The following is an 18,191-nucleotide window of genomic DNA, read 5'->3' on the forward strand; positions in this document are numbered from 1 at the left end:
TTACTTCTGGACTCGTTAATGACCCCAAGTTGAAGCATCTCTTTCACCTCTTGGACTGCTTGCCGTCACGCCTCAGGGATGCAATACAGTCGCTGCATTACAACCACTCCTTCAGGTGTATTTATCTCATGCTCACCTAAGGCAGTGCACCCTGGCAGGGAAGAAAACACATCTTGATTATTGCAAACTAAGGCTTCTGCTTCTTTTCCCTGTTCTGATGACAAAGTGTCCACCAGCAGAACTTCTGTAGGGCTAGGAGAACTAGAACGGCCCCCAGGGGTGACGGGTTCCAGCAGATCCATGGCAACATCTGTTTTGGGAGTGAGACCTGACCTGGCCAATATTTTTGTCTGCCCGTAACCAGGCAAAGTATTGTGGATTTCTTTCCTCAGACATTAATTGCACAGAGTTTCCCTCTCCAAAGCTCCAAAGAAGACTGGCCATGATTTTCCACTCATCCCTTTTCTGAGGTAGGGTCTTGGAGACTTTACATTGGCATTGTCTCTATGGCTCCTTTATGAGCTCAACAAATCCTGGAAAATTGCATCCCAATATGATAGGTTAGAGGAGCTTAGGACTAACCATGGTGACCACCTCATAAATGCGCCCCTTTAGGGTGAGGCTCACTCGCACCAGGGAGAAGTTTTATGTGGATCCATGAACACAGAGTACTTCAACTAACCCAGGCACCTTTTCCACTGGCCTGGGCAGGATAGCCTCTGAGATCAAGGTTAGTTTACTCCCTGAGTCTATAATAGCTGGGAGTTCTCAGCCATTCAGTAACACAGTTTCCCACATTAACAGGGGTCTGGAATCCAGGGGTACCATCATGCAAAAAGCTGGGTATGTAGCACCCATACTAGCAACCCCACACTCCATAAGCTCTGTTTTTCTGAGACAGTCTCACCTTACATGACCTGGCTCTTCGCACTCATAGCAAATAACCCTGGCATCTCAAGTGGTGTTTCCTTGAGAAGGGGTGACAGTGGGGGTCACAGGCCAATGGGGTGCCATTTTAACGGGTCCCCCATTCCCTGTTTTATTTTCTGGCATTTTTGTCATATTTCCTGTGGTCTCATACTGTTCCAATACTGTAATTAATTCCTCTAAATTCTGAGGATCAGCGTGTATAACCCAGCACTGCATATTCCACCCTAGGGTTCTTATATACTGGTCAACAACTACCGGCTCTACAATTTGAGTGGCAGTGCGGTTTTCTGGCTGGAGCCAACTTCGCCCCTGTCTTGCACGTTCTGCCACCTGCTTTCGAATTGGGACCCCTGGTAATAGGGCCCATTCGTGGAAGCGCTGTGCTTTTTCAGAAGGAGTGAGACCTGACCTGGCCAGAATGGCACTTTGACTAGGTCATATTTCTCCACATCAGCAAAGGACAAATCAGCATAGGCTTTCTGAGCCTCACCAGTGAGATAGGGGGCAAGTCTATCAGTATCTGCTGGCCACTTAAAGCACTGTGCCACCCTGTCAAATATTAAAAAATACGCCTCTGGGTCATCTGAGGTAGACATTTTCTTTAGATGGCCAGCAGCTGTACCCACTGACTGGGTCACTAATTGTAAAATTTGCTCCTCTGTCTTTTGAGGGGAGGTTATCAAATTTACTATAGTGCAAAAAACTTCCTCAGTTTTTACAGTGGGAGGTGTATGTAAGTACTTAGCGGCTTTTTAATAAGAGCAATGACAAGCCAGTTTACACAAATAAATATATCTTTAGAAATGCACAGTCAACTAAGTTCAGCACAACAGAGGCAAAACACTTTTTTTTCCTTTCAGCAATGCAGGGGTTAAACAGAACACAGAGCACTACATCCTTTCAGCAATGTAGTGCTTAATTAATTCTCAGTATGTGCGTTCTGCTCTGTTCAGTCATCAGCAGGTGAACTTAATTATACAACATTTGATATGTCTTAAGCACCTCAGTAGGGAAAAAAAAGGAAATAAATCTTTTTTTCCCCCAAGTATATACACAAACAGCCTTTCTTACAGTGCACAGCAAGTTACAGTGTCCTTAATATAACTGCTTTTTTTCTGGTTCACCAACCGTATTCCCGTATACCGAATGTTCTGCTTTGTCAGTTCCTTTACCACGCCTGAGGCATCTGGCATTTGTGCTGCAAGACAGCAGTGCAGTTCCCGGTATGGACCACCAAATGTAACATGGGGTGTAGAAATGAGGATGACAAGCAGGTACTCGGTATGGCAATGATTTGTAATAGCAGCATACACTGCACTTTAGCATGCACAGGCTTAGGCCTGGAAACAGGCAAATAACACAAATAAACAAATTAACATAAAAGGTCCCAGCACTCCTCATGCTTCGCAGTCAACAGTGGCTTGCAGCCACAATTGGCCATGCTCTCCCACCATAGCCCTTGGTCCCTGGCACTATGACATTCTAGCCTACTAAACTGGCTGCTAGTCAGCATCAGTGCCCAGATTACTAGGTGTATTGGAGTTTTAAACTCTTCCTGTCCCTTACTGATGAACTGCAGCTGGGTCTGTGTAACTGTGAAAACCTTGGAGTTCCACACTTCCACTGCTATTGCAGAATGCAGAGACTTCACTCTAGCCTCCCTTGGAGGGAGCAGATACCACAGAGATGTGGCACTTCAGGTGAGAGACAACCCCTCTCACCACAATATATATAAAATTCCTAAGTGAACTATGTGTAATCCAATTAAACAGGTTGAGTTAGCAGGTTTCTTGAATGTGAAAGTCTGTCCTCTTAAATGTTTAAATAAGGTGTTTTCCTTTTGAACTGTCTGACATTAGCCCATGAGGGATCCTATGGGTATACCCTCCACCAGAAAATCACCCAACAGAAGGCCAAAAGGGGCAATTGACTTCATCAGGTGTAGGTATCAAATTTTTTTTATTGATAACCCATAGGGGTATGATTTACAGGTAATAATTGAAAGCTAATGTGTATCGCTGTACTTCAGCTGATTAATCACGACTCAATCGGGCCCAAATATGATCCAAGTTTGATAATCAAATATCTACTTCTAATGGGTTCATTGTAAATATCACAGTTAATCGCAAATAGATTTACAACATTTAGTGAGTCAGCGGTAACTGTCCAAAGCTCCTCAAAAATGGTGGAGGGTATACCCACAGGATCCCTCATGGTCTAATGTCAAACAGTTCAAAAGGAGAACACCTTATTTAAACGTTTAGGGGACAGACTTTCACATTCAAGCAACCTGCTAACTCAGACTCTCTTAATTTGATTGCGCGTAGCGCACTTAGGAATTTTATATGTGTTTATGTTGTACAGGTTCCTTCTAACAGAGATTCCTCCTGTAGTGCTGCACATCTTCTAAGCGCAAAATGTAGTATTTTTTTGGTTTAAATATAAATATATATATATATATTATTACTGTATATTATTAGGTATTTGAAACCACAATTTTATCTCCATTCAAAATTTTCACGTGTGGCTGCGGGAGGACAGCTACCATTATTATTTAATCTTTGCATTCAGTTTAATGCACAGAAGCAAATTATAGATCTTCAGCCATGACAATGCCTATCCTACTTCAGGTAACTTCTCTTTATCCTGCCTTGTGATTGGATCACACATGACCATGGTTAGCCATGGGTGGCACCGCACCTCTTGACAGAAGCTGCACATTCCACAGGCATTGCACCTTAAGCATCTTATGCTCTTTCACATACAGTATATGCAGCTGTTGATACTCCATGTCAGTGGTTGGTCCTCTTTAAGCAGGGGCATTAAAAATGATTTATGGCCCCCTGTAACATTGGCACTGTCGGCACCTGCCTAATGGCACAGCGGCCCTGCACATGAGTTGGCAGAAGCTTTTATGTAAGACTGTTATGCTAAAGATAAACTTCTATATGTAGATGTGCCCTCATATTCTGTGACCAAGTCGTGCCAAACAGCTTCTCTCTCCACGCCAGGTCCCAGGTGACTCTGCCATGCTCAGAGGGTTAGGGTTAGGCACTAAGGGAAGAGGGTTAGGTTTAGGCACTAAGGGGGAGGGTTAGGTTTAGCGGGTGTGGTATAAGAGATAGACAGTAATCAGATAGACACCAGATGTAGACAGTCAGTAGTTAGACAGGGACAAAAGGTCGACAGGGACAAAAGTCAGACACACTAAAGTTCGACATGTAAGAAGGTCGACAGGTACAAAAAGCAGACAGGGTCAAAAGTTCGACTTGAAAATTGGTCGACACAAATATGGTCCAAAAATTTTGTTTTTTAGCCCTAATCTTTACCCTAACCCTAATCCACCCCTTCGTGCCTAACCCTAAACCTCCAGGTGCCTAACCCTAACCATCTGGATAAGTGCCTAACACTAACCGTGGGGGTAAGTACCTAACCCTCCAGAAAATGCCAAACCCTAAAAAAAAAATATATTAAATGTGTCGACCAATTTTGTGTCGACAATTTCATGTCCAACTTTTGACCCTGTCGACCTTTTGTACCTGTGGACCTTCTTACATGTCAAGCTTTAGTGTGTCTGACTTTTATCCCTGTTGACCATTTTTCCCTGTCTAACTATTTACTGTGTAACAACTGGTGTCTATCTAGACATTGTCCATCTGATTACTGTCTATCTATAATCCAAGCCACTTACCGGGAGGCTTACGGTGCGGGGTAGGAAAGTTTAGTATGAGGGTACAGGAAAGGAAGGTTAGGGTTGGGGAAACAGGACAGGGGAATATCACTCTCTGTTCCCTTGTCGGGATTTGAACCATCGGGATGCCACTGTCAGTCGGCATCCTGTCCATTTGTATTTCATACCGATACCGGTTAATGTCAGGGCCGGATTGATGGCCACATGGGCCTGGAGCTAAAAATGACTAAGGGGCCTATTATGAGAAGCAGAGTAGGTGTGACCAGTGCTGTGTGGGTGTGGCCAGTGCCATGTGGGTGTGTACCCCCTATACTCTCTGCTCCAATGTCTCCCTAAATATGTAAATCCTTCATTTTGTGAGGTAAATAGAAATACAGTTTTACTACTTATGATTTATGGCTGACCGTGTGGAGAGCAGATGGCCAGTCAGCGTCAGCATGTCATGACAATGGGCCTATTTTTATGTTGAGGCCTGGAGCTATAGCTCCATACGCCCCATTGTTAATCTGGCCCTGATTAGTGTACATCTCTGAATCACGTCCACGGTTGTGACTGCGATAGCGTGCATGTCTGTATCAGGCCCAAAACAAAGTACTGCTCAGTTTAGCCTCAATTATGGCTTCAAATAGTGATGACAGTGAGATGACTATGGGGCTGTTAGTTACATGTGGCACTTTTGTGTTTTTAAGGATTTACATTGAGCAAAGAGCACTTAGAAATGCATGAGGTCTGCTCTGGACAGACTGCTGATGTAAAATGATGTGCTTATGTGCAGTGGAAATAGCTGTGTGCCTTCTAGCAAATAATTCTCCTAAAATAAAACATAAGGTACACAGATGCACCAAAAACGATTTTGTGCTGCACCTTCAATTAGTGAGATGGGGGACAATCAGTAAGGATGGACTAAAAGAAAGGCAGTTACGTTTCAGACAAAAATTGGAAAAAACTGCTAAGACATATAAGGATGTGTTAAAAAATAATAAAAAAGAATGAAAAACAAAAAGACATTCTACCTACTGGTGTTACCCGTGGTGCAACAGCTTCAGCGCCCAGAGAAAGGGGGCCCCTCTAGCTGCTGCAACAGAACTCACGCAAAGGCAGAATTTCTGACACTACATGTGACCTATTAAAATCACAGGGCAGATGGAGTATATATACAGATGTGTCCTCACATACTGTTGCAGACTCACCAAACAAATTTATTTGATATTCAACATTTGTATATCTGTGTGTGACTGAATCTGAATCTATATACACTGTGCTACGATGCAGCAGCCGCAGATTTCTTCACGCCAACCAATTGGGCTTCATCTGTGGTTTTGTACATATTTAAAGCTAATTCCTGTGTAGTTAAATACACAGCTCGGTGTCTCTGGTACAGATTGAGTGATGCATCACTGAATCTGCGGTGCAAATAAGATACTAAGTTAAGGAAATAGTCGCTATGCTACACCACTTGGAGCGACTCACTTGCGCCAGGTGTCTCATGCCGCATGGCATATTGAGGCTGGGTGTGTGAGAACACATCTGTATGCTGGCACTAGAATTATTGAGATAGGTAAATCAATTAGTTCTACAACCAGAGCAAAGTCAGTATAAAATGAAGACAAAATAAGAAATGATGACAGGTTGGGAGTGATAGCTATGTTGGAAAAAAAGAATTCTGAAAATGAAGGGAGTAATGAATGAACATAAATGTTTAATAATAATTCATATTTCTGAATCATCACTAATTATATTTAATATTTCACCTACTAATGAATATCCCTTTGCCAGTATAACTTTCTTCATATCATAAACATTAGGCCATGCAGTTTTGGGGCAAAACAATTGAAGCCTAATTTCATACTCTTTACCAGTATATTGCTATTGAGAAAAACTATTCAAGGGCATTTCACTCCATACTGTAGAAGTGTATTTTACCTCAACTGGGATTTAAAGTCTAGTACAAATGAATAATTCAAATATGATCCTCTGACAGCTCGTGTACAAAACTTCAATGTCTGCAGTTAAGTATATTCTCTACTGTATGACAGATGAATAAAATAGCAACACTGAAAGGGTTTTTTGGCACTGACTGATTTTAGAAACTCATGCAAACGTTGCACCAGCATAAAGAGAAGAGAAATTCTATATGAGTTAACAACGGTATTACAATAAAATAACCAATCTCATGTTATAAAAATACTAGGTAAATATATTTGTTTTATGTATCACTATTACACTACATGCAAGTTCATGAAAAAAGACATTCATAAACATATGTAGATAATGGCACATTGAACTGCTGTACAAGTATACTGTCAAAATACACAATATATACATGTATATACTGTATTTATATATTAAAACTGCTCATTGGTAAAAGGAAAAATGGAAAAAATAAATATGGGATATTTTACCATTACTGGTTTCAAAAGAATTAAAATTTGTATTACCCTGTTGATTAAATAATTCAGGACCTCCATTACTGAATATCATGGGTGCTGAGTGAGACATAATGCTTATAAAAGCAAATTTATCACCAGGCAAGGTTTGGTAACATAGAACCCGGGCACAATCCCGGCTTACTAAAAGTCACTGCACCTGTGGCTGCCCCACGTTGCTGCAATCTGTTAGAAGAAACACAGAGAACAATGTTCCTGTTGACCAGCAGGCTCCTTTTCCACACTGGGGCAATTAAGTGCAAGTATATTTCACTGAACTACTGCCATGGCTAAGGTAAGCAGAAAACCTACAGCACAAATACATTACCAAGCAGACACAGCTATGGTAAATAAAGGGCTGTTTAGAAACTAATTACGTATTTCAGGTACAATGTGGGATAATTTTGATAAATTACTCCAATATAATTATTTTAAACTTGCTTTGCAAAAAGTGTTTGAACATAAAACAGCCATTTTCAAATGGCTTTTCCCTGTAATATTAGGTCATAAACATGTTTTTCTAATGATTATTTTTTCAAGAAATCTCGGGATCAGATTCAATTTTGCCCTTATAGTGTGTCTTTAGCATGTTTTCTTTCCTTTGTAGCAATGCTAATGCCACCAACATGGAGTAGTTCATCGTAGAGAATATTTGTACATTCTTCATGTAGTGGCATCTGTCTTCTGATATAAGTGCTACCTAGCATTACACATTGGTAGGCTGTGTGTAAGTGTTCTGACAGTTGTCAAGTGGGCCATTGATCTCTTTGACTTGTAATTGTTTGGTTTTGGCTTGATAGGCTACAGAGACTTCAGGGTGTATAGAATCCATTCTCTGTTCACATTTAAAAGCAGTAAGAAATGCTGTTCTGTAATTGTTGTTCATCCACCCATAAAGGATTGGGTTGGCAAACGTGGAACACATTGCAACAACATGAAATATTGTATAAATGAGTTTATATTCATTCAGGTCCAAAACTTTGCTATCAATGTCACTTGCAAGTTGAAAGGCATGGAAAGGCAGCCAGCTTACAGCAAATACCACCACTACAGCTACCAACATCTTGGTCGTCTTACGTCGCCTTTGGTGATAGTGATCGTTTCCTCCACCGGGACTCACATGGTTTTTCAGTTTGGTCCATATTCTTACATAAGCATATGAGATTATGGCTAGAGGTAAAATATATTGAATCAACAACATTGATATGCTGTAAATTGTGCTGTAACTAAGATGTCCTCCTGGCCACGTTTCTGAACAGACTTGAATTTGAAAATCTGGTGATATGACAATAAGTGAGTATTCCTTGAAGATTGCCAATGGGCTGGCAAGTACGGCACTACACACCCATGTAATGCCTATGATCATAAAGCAAATTTTGGTAGAAATTTTGCTCTCCAGGTGATATACAATGCATCGATGTCTGTCAAGGGCGATTACCATAAGTGTAACAGTGGATACATGAACAGCAAGACCTTGAGCATAGGTCACCAAGTGGCACAATACTGTTCCAAACTTCCACTCATCCAGTAGGGTATAAACCAATGTAAATGGGAGACACAGCGTGTTCACCATTAAGTCAGACACGGCCAGATTCACGATGAAGTAGTTTGTGACAGTGCGCATGGTTTTAAACTTGATGACAACATAAATAACAAGGGAGTTGCCAATTACACCCAGGAGGATGATGGAACTGTAAGCCAATATAAGAATCACCTGGACACCTATTAGCTTTGTAATGTCAATCAGTTCTGGCTTGGGGGCCATCTCATTGTACGGTGTGGTTAGGCCAGGAACATATAGCCATGTGCCCATTTCCATTCTTATGTCCTCTGTACTATTTTCTTCTTTCCCTGATGTAATCATTCCAATTTTCATTGTGCAATTTTCTTTACTGCATAAATGGAAAGTCCTTTAAAAAAACATAAAAGGTATAATTACAATTAGGCTAGAAGTCATGATTTAAATGCATTTTCTTCAGTTACGAATGTAGAATTGAGATTTTAAACCCTGATCACATTATTGACAAATAGATAATTAAAATTCTCAAAACATCTTACATGAAAGAGAAGTCATGACTTGAACAAAGAGTATAATTAATCTTAGCTATCAACAGTTCTAAAACATCTCAATGTAATGAAAGCTCATCACACAGGAAGCACAGGACTAGAATTTCCTATAGATTCTATAAATATTTGCACAGTCAGGTTAGAATGCAGAGGATTAAAGATTTTGGAGATCAGAAAAGCACATCGGACAAATGAGACCAGATAAATGTCTATATAATTATATTTACATCATGTATAAGAGCATGAATGGAACCCAGTATAAATTGTATTAGTTAATGCTTTGTAATGATGCATTATGATATATATCTTAGTGCTCAATCGCACATTGCTTACAATGAGGTCATGAATGTCATTTATGTTATTAGTTTCCAAATGAAACATATTCTTCTTATGGGGGCATGAAAAACTCCATAGACAATAATGAAACATCTTGAAATAACTTACACTGAGTCCCTAACGGCTTCAGACATCATGTGCCCCAGTGATATTCTCCTGTGTTCTCTCATACCAGAGCCCCCTGCATATTGTGGTAATGGAGCTTACTGGGAAAAGCATAAGAGGAAAAAGGCTGATGGAAACATATAAACAAGGTGCAATAGCTAACACAAAGGTGTAATAACTTACTTAAATAAAAAGTAAACACAGAACATAAACATACATTTGAGATATGATGAACTTTATGTAAAAGAGAGAAAATGAAAGAAATATTGGGTATTTTAAAATTTAGTTTAGTACTTCAATTAGACCTTTTTTATTTTCTTAATAACTATGATTAATACAGGAATATATTTATCATATAATTTAACTAGGCATCTCCATAGGACTGAACTGTTCAGAAAGCAGAACAGACATATTTTTTAATTATTTTCTTTACTTATTCCCCTTATTTTTTAAAACATGCTTTCCCAGTAATACTACACGATTAAAAGTATATTGAAACCCAAACATTAAACCTGCTTGCTGAACATCTCATGCTAAAACCATGTAATATGCATTAATATGGCTTCTAAGACATCCTCCACTCTTCATTGGAACATGACTTTGGGAATTCAGCCCCAATAGCATTAGGGGTCTATTCATTATCACTTAATTTCTACAAAAGCAGGTGAAAATGAAAATTTTCCCATACTGTACTTTTGGAGAAATTGGGGCCATTTATCATAAAGATAATGCAGGAGATAACACAGATATCTTCTACTTACCTTTCTCTCCCGATGTGGTCCCCTGTCCCCATACACTAGTGAGGGGACCTAAATTCATCAAGCTCCGACAATACAATATTTTCGGAGATTATGTGTGGGAGCATTCGCCATCGTCAGATGGCATTTTCTCCTGCACACCTGCTCCTTTCCTATGGGAAGGAATCCCTGGTTGCGAAGCCAGATCCCTCCGCCCCTGTCTGGCTCCTTCCACCAAACCCCAGGGCTTGTGCGCTTACCAGAACTCTAGTTCATGCAGGTGCACTAGCACTACCAAGTCAGACTCGGCAGTGCTAAGTTTCACTGCTCCAAATGAATAGACCCCATAGTGAGGTCAGACACTTATGTTTGGCGATAAGGCCTGGTTTTCAGTCAACTCATCCCAAAAATGTGCAATATAATTGAAGTCAGTGCTGTGTGCAGGCCAGTTACCACACCAAACTCAGCAAACCTTTTTTTGATGGACCTCGTTCTGTGAACAGTAGCATTGGGATTCTGAAACCAGAAAAGGCTTTAACCAAACCCTTACCACAAAGATGTTAACCCACAAGTATCTATAATGTAACTGTATGTTGTCCTATTACGATTTCCCCTCACTGGAACTAAGTTGCCCAGACCAAACATGTAAAACAGATTCAAAACAGTATTCCTCTATCCCTAAACTTTACAGTTAGCAGTACATATTCAGGAAGGAAGCAGTCTTCTGACATCCCCCAAACCCAGTTTCTTTTGTCAGGCTGACAGATGGTGAAGTGTGAGCTGTCACTCCAGAGATGCATTTCCACTGCTGAAGAGTCCAACAGCGGTGTGCTCTACACCGGTACAGCCAGCATTTGGCATTACACATAGTGATCTGAGGATTTATATGGCTGCTTAGCTATGGAAACCCATTCCATGAAGCTCCTGACAAACGGTTCTTCAGTGCACATTCCTTCCAGAGGCAGATTGAAGCTTAGTAGTGAGTGTTGCAACTGAGAACAAATGATATGAACAAGCTATGCATTTCAGTACTCTGTGACTTTGCGTGGCTTAGTTTTTAGTACTGTCTGAGCTATTGTTACTACTAGACATATCTAAATCACAAAAAACACTCACAATTGACCAGGGCAGTTCTAGAAGTGCAGATATTTAATGAACTGACTTGTTGGAAAGGTGACATCCTATGAAGATACCATATTGAAAAATACTGAGCTCTTCAATATGATCCATCCTACAGCTAAAGTTTGATTATGGAGATTGTATTGCTCAATTTTATGCAAATAAATTGCCAAACACATTAATCAGGAGTTTGACAAACATGCTTAGAATTCCTAATATTGTCCATATTGACATACTATGCCCAAGGCACTGTTGGGGGGAGGGTAGTGGCCAGGATCTCCGCTGGCAGACGGAAATTACCTGGCATCTTTTGGGAATCTGCAATGGCTGGCTTGCATGACCCCACGGTCACTCAGATGATATGATGCAGCAGCCAAGAACGCAGCTCGGATCAGTATTGTGTGCAGGAGGCATGACGCCTCCTTCTGCATTATAATATTACAGCTACTGCAGTTGCTATTATGTTAGCAGCTGTGATAGTGCCTGCATCCGCAGCTGGATCACCTCCCTGTGTAGTATAATGAATAGCCATAATATATACGCAAAGACTTACTAATATTTATGAGCATAGAGTGTTGCATTCTAATTTGTTATATTTGGATAAATCTAATCTACAAATCACTGTTTCTAACCATTCAACTACGCAACGTGATTTTGTCTTCAACTCTTCTGTTTTTTTCAGGTCTACTTGACCCCAAATAAATTAAATTTGTTAATGTTTTAATAATTGCCAGTATTATTAAGTTATTCAATCCATTTTCTTCTTAGTTGATCATTGTTCTGTTAGAAGGTTTTTACATTCATTGTTATGCTCATTTTTCTTTTATATTAATATAATTAATATAATATGACCCAATGAGAAAAAGTTTTAGTATATTGTCATTATAACAGTCAAATGATACTTTTGTGAATCTTAGATTACAATATTAATTCAAATAATGTTCTTATGCTACTTATTCACATTGTTAACAGTCAAACAGTCTAGTGTGTGTACTCAATCGAACAAGTCTCTAGAGATCTTGCTGATTCCTAATGCTATAAATTGAATCACTCTGTACATTGTTAAGTTTGTGTTTGTGCAGTTGAGCATTAGAATTGGTGAATGAGGATCACTCTGGCGCTGCCTCCATCCTCAGTGCGGACAGGTTACACAGTACTGCTACCAGGTTATGGGCCCCACCAGTCTCAAGATAAAAGGCTCTGGATCCTCATACACCTACTGATACTTTGCTAATAGGTTATAGGCCCAGCACCAATGTGTTAACAGAAGTGCCCTCACCCAAGAAATGGCTCAGTGTATTAAAAATCTCTCTGACCACCAGGCTAGTGCAAGTGGGATCTGAACCAAGGAAGAAGGGTGCGTGAATCCGGCTGCCGAAATTTCAAATACCCTTAGTGTGAAACAAGCCAATTCCAAGTTCAGCAAAGCTGCAGACACAAAGCAAGAGGATGTAAGTGAGTACAGACAGATCCTTATTCACCTGTATGAGAAAAATGTACAGTGCAGGAATCAGTATGAGTTTTAAGAAGCTGGTTGGTGCTGTAAACTTTGTGACATAAATATTTGCCATAGAGATGCAGTTAGAGTGGGAGAAGTTATGGAAGGTTACTAGCAACCCTATTGATAATTAAATTTCTGATTAAATAGATAGAGCTATAAGGACATTTGTTCTCATAGTGGAATCGCACATTTATTCTATTATCCACAGTAAAGCAACAGCACATGATATGTGGGTAACTCTGCAAATGACTGAAGATAAAGGACTAATGATAAAAATTAACTTGAGGTGCATATTGTATGTAACAAAGCTTAGTGCATGTAAAAGCATGAACAAATACATATAATTTGATCCATATCTCAGCAATTGACTTCAGTGCACATCATAATTGATGATGAGCAGGTTACAATGGTGATGCTGCAAAATCTTACATAAGAGTATGACTTTTTGGTAGTAGAATTAGAGTCAAGTACTATAAAGCTATCCAAAGAGACTGTACATGCTAATTATTGCAGTTTCAAGAGAGCATTACTACAGAAACAAATGCTGAAAATTCTGTTTTACTTTCAAAAAGTTCAAAGCACAAAAAGGTTAAGTACAGATGTTTCAAATGTCACAAGTTGGGACATAAGGCCTCAGAATGCAGATCAAATGTATCAAGTGGCACCTCATTACTTAAATGTGACAGTGAGAATGAGTTAGCTTAGAATGTAGCCAATAGCCACCATAAGGAGCACTAGAACATGGACTCAGGAGCCACAAAGTATTTCAGCTGTAAGGAAAGTTGGTTGAAATTATTTATGTTGCATGAGTTAATCAGAGGTATGTGATGGCAATGTCCTAAATGCCACTAAAGTCGGGACAATCACTCTATGCTTAAAATTGAAAGGGAAGGAAATTGTCACAGACATGGAAGACAAACTATTTGTGCCTAACCTAAAAACCACTGGCGTCAATCACCTTGGTGACATCTGGTGCAAGCTAAGTTCAGAGAGTATAGTAGTCTGCGCAGTGAAACTGTGCACCGGTAAAAAAGGGCTTGGCTTCACAGGTAGGGGTGTGGCTTCACAGTTAGGGGGCATGGCCTTCCCACCCTAACCCCCATTTTAGTCACTCTGTGGGTCCCGAAGATGCGGACTGCCCCCAGGGACCGATCTGTGTGAAGTGCCGGCTCCCTCACTGTGTCAAGAGCCAAGTAATGCTATAGTGCAACTCCTGGCTCCTGTCACTGAGGAGAAGTCAGCACTTTGGTGTCACCCCTCGGCAGGTGACACCAAGGTGCAAACCGCCCCCCACTTGTGATGCCACAGCTAGACACTATTGGAGACGTGGACTGGTAAAAAGCCAAACATCAGTCACCTATGTGTATTGGAAGTAGAGCTTATCCTCACATTCCTAAAAAAAAAAAAGACACAAACTTGATCATAATTCCATCCAGTGCTTCATGTTGGGAGGGCTCATGTTCATGTAAGCAGAGCAATTGTTACCATCTATGGGACCCTAACAACAGGAAGCTCATACTATCATGGGACATTGTGTTTCATGAGACTACTTCAGCTAATGTCAACCAGAGTATCATACAGCCACAGAGACATGTGTTGCTAGATAATCCAACAGCTGAAAAGAGTCAGAAAGTGAAACAACAAGTATAAACCACCATACCAAGAACAGTAGTTCCATGAGGAGCAGTATAGAGAACCTCCAAGAAAGTATAGTGAGGAGTTTGCAGGTCTTGTTCGCTGTGTACCTCATAGATGTACATAGCGAACAAGTCAAGCAAATTAATGATCCTAAACCAAATTGCGATTAGCAAGAGTGAAAGTCTACTATAGGTCCTCAAATTCAAAACAAGTTTCCAAGAAACATGAAGGCATCAAGTATTGTGTACCCAACTGCAAATGAAGAAATAGGAAAGAAGACCCTTGCAGTTACACAACTTACTTTTGGGACTAAGTGTAATTTTAACATTTCTAGTTAAGTGAGGGCCATCATCATTACAAGGGCCAGGGGTGCCATTTTTGTTACCCCAAAATCATTTGTGCATAGCTTATAAGAAAAGTAGAGGATTTCAGAAGACAGCATATAGAAGACGGTGTAATTTAATAATTTACCTTATAAAAAACAACGCAATACTCAAATGTGATCTTCCCTAAACTTACCTACCCCCCTTCAAATGTTATAGCTCTGCCTGTTGAAGTCTATCACCAATGCATGTATGACATTGTTCCCTCGTGTTCTATAGCGGAACCAAAAACCTAAAATTACTGAAGAATGGCTAATCCTCAGTAATGGAAGGGTGACATTGGTTTTTCTGATATCCTCTTCTTCAATATGGCTGTGCTACTCAGTTATGCTTCTGATCAACTTCTCAACTACGAATGTTTTACTAACACACACTTGTAATAGGAGATTTTCTCCCCATTTTCCCTGGCTGGATTCCTTTACTTACCAAAATCACTCATTCCAAAACAAGTTATGAACAACTTACTTTTTAGGGATACTTACCGGGAATACATACTTGGTAATAAAAAATTTAACAGGAATTACATCCCTATATGGGGTATCCACACTTTGTTTGCAGTCTGAAAAATGCTGGGATTGTTGACTGGTGAAATAGGGGATATGCAGGTGGTGCTATTCATCCTTTCTAATTTCTGAAGGACAAAGCTGCACTTGCTAACCATCAACTCTTTATGTACATCAAAATAAGATACAATGCACTATCACCCCCTATAATCCAAGTCATATAACATCTTGACTCTTTATTTTCCCTTCTGCACACAAACCCTTTCAGAATTATATATATGCTGATCCCACCCACTTAGAACTTTTCCTTTAACTCTCACCATATCCTTGCAGCCCGCATCCCCTATCATTAACCATGTCACCGTTGGTTCCTTGGACCAGCAAGAAGAGGTGACAATGTTCTTTGACACAGAGTCTTGAGTCTATTGTTTGAAGCTTGTGAATAGAGATTTATGTTTATGTGTTCTGTATGTTATATATTTTACTTGCACATTATTCTGACTTGTGGAATTCTTTACCCAAGTCTCTTATTATCATTGCTTATATTTTCCGTACTTGACATGCTTACAATATTCAGCCGTATACATAATATTAGTTTCTGCATAAATACAGATTTAAAAAAAGGAAAGGATATAACCAATAAGATGTAAGTCTATATAGCATATTGGGGTATCAGAGGAGCCACAGAACCCTGGACTGCATTGTGGCTGCACTAGCACACGCAAGGGGGGTTTCTGAGTACCTAGAAACCCCCCTGCTCACCGATCCATCGCTGTAGCTGACCGATATGAAGAGGTAGCTGTGTCAGTAACGCGGCATCTGCCTCCTCATATCGAGAGGTTTCCAGGTGTGCCGCTGGAAAGGAGGTGAGAGATCCCATGCCCGCAGTAAACTCCTAACTTAGTTTGGGTCCGGGCAGCGCTGGGCTCTTCCGGGTGGCTCAGGCGCTGCCCGGACCATGACCAATGGAGATGCGGCGGCGTGACATCATAGGTCACGCCCGCCGCGTCACCCGTCACACCCGCACAGTGCACCCTGCTGCGCAATGAGAGGTCCTCCATGACAGCCTGCTGATGTACCCTCTTCCACGGCTGAGGGGCAGGGAGCACCTTTCTCGCCACGAACAGGTAGGGCCAATATAAAATATTATAGCCAGTGGGGTTATGTTTTTTTTTATGTGGGAATAATGTATTGTTTTGCCTTCTGTGGGGACAGTGCAATGGTTTTTTTTCCAATGTGGGAGGAAATGTGATTGTTTCTTATGTGGGGACAATTTTGGGGGGGCACGTCTTTAAGAAATTATGTCATCAGTGTTTATATGCAGATGTGTGTGTGTGGTATGTGTGTCTGAAGGGTGCTCTGAGGGTTTTAAAAACTCTGGCATAGTAGGTAACCATCTAGGTTCACTAATGGCAGTGCCTGCCCAATGCATATTCAATCTACTACAGTAAAACAAAGTAAGTATGCTTGTGTGTATATATGCTATGTGTGTTTATGTATGGTGTGTGTGTACTTATTTTACCAGAAAAATAGCCCTGTGTAAATATATATATATATATATATATATATATACACACTGTAATGTATGGAAACCTTCCTTAAAAACCCTGTGTTTGCCCCTGCGCTGGTATAACTGCTACTCCTATGCTCCACTACTGGATTACTGCTTGTATTCATTTACAGTACAACAAGTGCATATGATAAATCTGTTTAATGGCATATATATTTATTGGTCTAGCGCACAGGTTCTCAAACTCGGTCCGCAGGACCCCAAACAGTGCATGTTTTCCAGGTCTCCTAAACAAATCACAAGTGAAATAATTAGCTCCACCTGTGGATCTTTTAAAATGTGTCCATGAGTATTGACTACACCTGTGCTCCTGCTGGGAGACCTGGAAAATGTGAACTGTGTGGGGTCCTGAGGACCGAGTTTGGGAACCACTGGTCTAGTGGCATCTAAATCATGTATTTCCATAACACAATCCTTCTCTGGCGCTTGGGAAAGCTATACTGTAGCTACAGTTTTTCTGCAGAACAAAGAGCCTGAGCCTGGGGCATCTGACTGAATACTTTGATAGTTTGATTTCACATGCCCACATTCCTTTAATCATGGGTTTGATAGAAGTTTGCAAATATATGCTGTGAGTATGTTAATTTGTGCTTACAGGATATCAATTAGATCATTCTAGCCATCTCCAGTACTGTATACAGAAGACACTAGAGTAAAGTAGATACATAGCAAACTAAAACTATTTTTTACACTATCCATATTTATGTTTGATCAAAGATATCAGTATAAGATAAAAGTGTCAAGTATCATGTTATTATATCAATGAGTATACTACATTCTAAAGGGAAAAGTAATAATATTAATACTAATAATGATAATAATTATAATGTATTTCTATAGAGATCATATCACCTTCTTGCTTAATGTAATATAATTATCAGATAAGGAGGAGTCTAGTTAATAGTGGAAAATAATCAAATAAGAAACAGTACTGGTCAATATAAGAAGCGGTATACATATGCTATGTCAGTAGTCCCTATGTAAATATTGACTACGTGTATATGAGAATACAGGTGCCAGTAACCTGACACATTGTAATGCTAATTAATGCATTTTAACTGTATGGGCATTATAACTTTAAACATGCTGCTTTACCATAATGTTTACAATTATAATGCTGGAATGCTTAAAATACTTTAAGTAGCATTACAGCCAAGTTCTCGTATCCACACAGACGATATAACA

The 18,191-nt window shown here is 40.1% G+C and overlaps 1 protein-coding gene across 3 annotated transcripts in view; it reads right to left on the minus strand.

Moving 5' to 3' along the window:
• Positions 1-6,901: 6,901 nt before the first annotated feature.
• NPY2R (neuropeptide Y receptor Y2) overlaps positions 6,902-18,191 on the minus strand; it is a 68,926-nt gene continuing 57,636 nt past the window's right edge. The window contains exons 2-3 of one of the 3 annotated variants that reach the window (XM_088475361.1): positions 9,559-9,656; positions 6,902-8,957 (exon numbers count right to left, since the gene is read on the minus strand). In XM_088475361.1, the coding sequence (XP_088331487.1) occupies positions 7,754-8,957; positions 9,559-9,620 (1,266 nt within the window). In that variant the 5' untranslated portion in view covers positions 9,621-9,656 and the 3' untranslated portion in view covers positions 6,902-7,753. Of the gene's footprint in view, positions 8,958-9,558; positions 9,768-18,191 lie in introns of those variants that run through there. The other 2 variants (XM_088475362.1, XM_088475363.1) reach the window with 2 other exon arrangements.

Source organism: Taudactylus pleione, unplaced genomic scaffold, assembly GCF_031769625.1.
Source record: "Taudactylus pleione unplaced genomic scaffold, aTauple2 ptg000170l, whole genome shotgun sequence".
Lineage (NCBI taxonomy): Eukaryota > Metazoa > Chordata > Amphibia > Anura > Myobatrachidae > Taudactylus > Taudactylus pleione.